The 4,837-nt window shown below is 30.2% G+C and overlaps 1 protein-coding gene across 1 annotated transcript; it reads right to left on the bottom strand.

Annotated features, from left to right (window-relative positions):
- Positions 1-267: 267 nt before the first annotated feature.
- Positions 268-4,209, bottom strand: LOC140174401 (serine/threonine-protein phosphatase 7 long form homolog). Its single transcript, XM_072198851.1, has 4 exons — positions 4,077-4,209; positions 873-937; positions 480-782; positions 268-393 (listed from the first exon to the last, which is right to left on the bottom strand). Exons 1-4 carry the CDS (start codon positions 4,207-4,209, stop codon positions 268-270), a joined length of 627 nt encoding a protein of 208 aa, XP_072054952.1.
- Positions 4,210-4,837: the final 628 nt, after the last annotated feature.

Here is a 4,837-nt window from a genome sequence, read left to right as displayed (position 1 = left end):
GAAGGTGGCAGAAGATGGTGAGATATCGGAATAGAATTTGGTTCTAGAGAGACGGTGACATCTGCAATCAAAAGCTACACTATCTCTGGAAGAGTTTATTACATTGTGTATGAGTTTGAGCCGTAGACATTCTATGCAAAATACAAGGGTTATGGTGCAGGGTGCGATTGACTTATCCAAGCTAGCTTGATTGGAAAGAAAGGTTGTTGGGAGATCAGGAGATACAATGGCAAACACATGTGCACCATGGAAAAGATTTTCACAAGATCATGCCAAGTTGGACTCCCACACCCAAACAAAAAGCAGAATGAAGGGCTCATCTATTTCTTTACAGTTGTATCGTGATGCACGAGACAACGACCTATACAGATGTGCTAGACTAGCTGCCCCCAACTGTATAGTGAAATGTAGTGGAAATCTCAAAGTAAAGGCAAAAACTTTGAGTTCAAAAAATTTGTCAACTTATCTGAAAATACAACCGTTCCGAGCATGTAGAAAATATGAGCCTGGATGTACCGCTCGATGGACTCCTGCGTGTCACACGGTTCAGTGTCTCTGCATCGTCGGATCCATACAAGATTTACTTTACCCAATGCATGATCGTCTGGACCGGGCACCCGACCAAAACAAGCTAAGCAGTTCTCCACCAAGAACTGGTGACTGTTTTCCGTTCTATCTGTGACGGGCTCCTCATTAACTAGAAGGCCAAGTATATGCATCACGTCTTCTAGTATCACAGTCAGTTCGTTGACTGAAAGGTCAAACGTGTTGGTTTTAGGCCTCTATCATTCCACCAAAGCACTCAGGAGTGTAGAATGACCTCTTATTTCTCCTATTCGAGAAACATGGTGAAACCCAATTAATCCTAGTACCGCTGTAACTATCTTGTTAAAAATTTCTAACAAATCAAGTTTTCTAGAATACAAATTTCTAATCGCTTGCAAAAAAAATAATTATTAATATTACTTGATAACTATAATTATTATTAACAATAATATTAATAATAATATTAATAATTAGCCATAATAATAACTGTCACAATAATAATAATATATTCAAAATAATAATAATAATAATAATAATAATAATAATAATAATAATAATAATAATAATAATAATAATATATCATTATTATTGAACTCTTCGGAATAATAAATATTATTATTAACATATTAATAATAATAAATTATTATTGTCATAATAAACAGTATTATAAAAAATTAATAATAATAATAATAATAATAATAATAATAATAATAATAATAATAATTAGTCATACATAACAAAATCAACAACAACAATAACAATAACAATAATAATAATAATAATAATAATAATAATAATAATAATAATAATAATAATAATATATTATTATTATTATTATTATTATTATTATTATTATTATTATTATTATTATTATTATTATTATTATTATTATTATTAACCATAATACCATTCATAATCATGACAAAAATATTAACGGTCGTACCATTTTTTTAGTTATTAAAAATAATAATCTGTTAATAATATTAATATATTAATAATAATAGTTAATAATATATTAAAACAATTAGAATAAGAATGAAATAATGATATAATAATATTATTATTATTATACTCTTCCGAAAAACAATACATTCTCAAAATATTTTTATTAATATATTAATAATAATAAATTATAATTGTTATCATAAACAGTATTATAAAAATTAATAATATACTAATGATAATAATAATTACTCATATATAACGAAAACACTAATAATAATAATAATAATAATAATAATAATAATAATAATAATAAAACTAACTGTTAAAACACAAATAAATAAAATATAAATAAATAAATTTATTCAATATAAAAATATAAAAAACACTTATTTATTGAAGATGATCTAGATATTTTATAATACATTTTTGAGGTAATGTAAAATTATGAACTATTTTTTCTCTTAATTTTACTCCTCAATCACTCAAACTACTCTCTTTTCTTCGTGCTATTCTTCTTCCTCCTTCCCTTGCAACCAAAATGCTGAAACCTTCCCTCCTATGCAACCCAAAACGCTAAAACCCTCATTGCAACAAAAAACCTCAAACCATCACCAAAGTGAAACAAATCTCACTTCTCCCCAACTTGTGTTTTGCGTTACAAAGACCCCCTTTAATTTTCTCCTACAACACGTGTCGGACATGTAGCTAGCTCATACCAATCACAACTTGTGATTTGCTTCTGCCCACCTGCCAAATGCAGGTCGCGTTTGGGCAGTTTTAAGATGCTCAAACGGTTAGTCTTGTTTGCATGCATGGGGCATGAGACACATTTCGATAGCTGGTTCCCCCTCCATGCCAAACGCAGCTTGCGTTTTGTAGCTGCCTTTTTTTTTCTTTTTGCTTCATGCAAAATGTGACTTGGGTTTTGCTTGTCATTGAACATGAAAATTTGCATATGTGGATATCACACCATGCACCAATATAGTCGAATAACACTATCTTTTACTCTATTTATCAATTAATTTCTGAGTATAGATTAATCAATATTTTTGTACATTTATATGATATATTTATTTTTTATTAAGTCATTTAGCAATTTAATTTTTCTAAAATTTTCAATTGATAATAGACAAAGAGTGCAAGAACAGTTACGAACTTCGAATTTGTCGAAAGTGACATATCAAAATATAATTGTTAGTTGACATCAAAGTTGCGAGAATTGAACCGATAGAGTGACTGGTTCAATAGTTTAGTGGTCCAATTGGAGATTAAATGGTTTAATTAAATATAAAATAAAATTATTAAAAAATTAATATATAATTTTAAATATTTAAATTCAATGATTTGTAAGCTAATAAAATTAAAAATTTTACCATTTTAGATAATAAATTATCTATAATTTACCATTAAAAGCTCACAAACAACTTTAAACATCAAAGTCTATAATTAAAGAAAACTAATGACGAAGACATAATATTCTACTACCAAAAGAAATAACATTAATACTCATCACAAATCATAATCATCACCAAGTAAACAAACACAGGTGTTCAATATTAGCTCAGATCAATTATTTGGTTTTCTTCAAACCTATTAAGGCATTTCCATATAAAGCACACTATTAAGGAAAGTAACGCTAGGTCATATATGCTAATAAGCAAACTTAACACAGGTTCATATAACTTAGAATGTCACATCCCCAAAAGTTTCAGGACTTTTCAACAATTTTCTGGTCTGCTTTAGTTAAGGTTTTGTATTTCGCAACATTAGCACAGCAAGCAAGCTTATCAGTTTTCTCATCCGGAATTTTAACTGAAAACTCTTCTTCCACTATCAAATTAGAGCCAATCCAGTTGAAAAGCACAAATATCTCAATTGCATATTGGCACATTCATTCCTAGTAAAGTACCATCAACAACTCAAAATTAAGAAAAAATCAGCAACTAACAAATCATAAATTAGAATAAATATAACAAAACTTAACAATGCAGTGAAGCACATAAATGATAAACACTTATCCGCCACCAGAAGAAACAACAATAACAAACCAAGTTTTTAAGTTTAGATAATTTTACTTAGCAAAAATCCAACAACTAATAAATTAACTCAGAATTAGAATAATAGCACAAAAATAACTTAGAAAATTACCAATAATCAACAATAATTAACCCAGAAGTCAAAACAAAATAACAATAACCTAGCCCTGATAACAACAATGAACAACAAAGAAAATTAATTTAGAAAACAACAATTAACCCAGAAAAAAACAATTAACAAACTAAAGAAGTAGTGGAAGGATGGAGGCTTACCAACGGTGATATTGACTAAGGTACGAGAGAGAGAGAGAGAGAGAGAGAGAGAGAGAGAGAGAGAGAGAGAGAGAGAGAGAGAGAGAGAGAGAGAGAGAGAGAGAGAGAACATAGATGAACCAAAAAACACCGACGAGAAGCAAACGAGTGTGATCGACGGTGATGAGAGAATTCCACTACTGAGTTGAAATGCGCCGGTGAGAACCACAATAAAACCAAAATTAACAAAAACATAAAAATCAGCAACTCAGGGTTGACGGCGATGACTGGCCTAACCTTCGAGAGGGTTGAGCAGACCTTCGAGAGGCGAAGACTGCAACCGCTGGCTATCATTGTCGGCGACGATGACAGCAGGGGATGGCACGCGTTCTGAAGCTTGAAGGTGGTTGCAGCTTTGATAGGATTTCATTCGTTTGTGAGAGAGAATTGAGAAGAGAGTGCTCTTTGATTTTTTAAATTTATAGAGTAGCGAATCGGGGTGCCCAAAAACCCGGCTAGTTTAGATGGTTCACCGGTTAACCGCCGGTTCGACTGAATTTTCGTTGGTTTTTTGTAATTCTATTCATCAACCGAATGACCAGAAGACCAATTTTTTATTAACCGGATCAAACCGGCCAGTCCGGTTCATTTTTAAAAAAATTGGTTGATATAGAAAAGCCTATAAATAGGATCTTAGGTTAATATTGTAGGGAGTTCAGTTCTTTAAAACACACTTAAAAAATTTATAACACTCTTAGCCCCTTTGGCATCATAGAGTAGAAATTGAAAATCTTAAGTAATTCCTCTGAACTCAAACACTTATAATCTACTTTTTCTAATTTTTTTAAATAAAATTTCTTTACTTTTATATGTTCTTTTTCTTTATGTTTGTCTTTCTTTCTTTATCCTTCCTTTAATGTGTTGTTTCTTTAATTTCTGCAATTTAGTTTTGTCTCTGACATCTTGCATTTTTTCTTTTATCTTTTATTTGATCTCTTTAGTTTCTGTTTATGCTTCAATTGAGATATTGAGATATTCATATTTTTCCTATTTAAAAT

The sequence above is a fragment of the Arachis hypogaea genome, chromosome 7 (genome assembly GCF_003086295.3).
Source record: "Arachis hypogaea cultivar Tifrunner chromosome 7, arahy.Tifrunner.gnm2.J5K5, whole genome shotgun sequence".
Classification (NCBI taxonomy): domain Eukaryota; kingdom Viridiplantae; phylum Streptophyta; class Magnoliopsida; order Fabales; family Fabaceae; genus Arachis; species Arachis hypogaea.
The sequence above is the reverse complement of the archived record's forward strand: the minus strand, read 5'-3'. Positions and strand labels throughout refer to the sequence as shown.

Bases quoted from the DNA above. Each gene is read 5' to 3' on its own strand.
- LOC140174401 (XM_072198851.1), bottom strand. From the start codon at position 4,209: ATGAAATCCTATCAAAGCTGCAACCACCTTCAAGCTTCAGAACGCGTG. The intron at 783-872 runs GTACTAGGATTA...GTGGAATGATAG, and splicing joins TTAACAAGATAGTTACAGCG to AGGCCTAAAACCAACACGTT. The intron at 394-479 runs GTTGTATTTTCA...TTCACTATACAG, and splicing joins TTTTCTACATGCTCGGAACG to TTGGGGGCAGCTAGTCTAGC.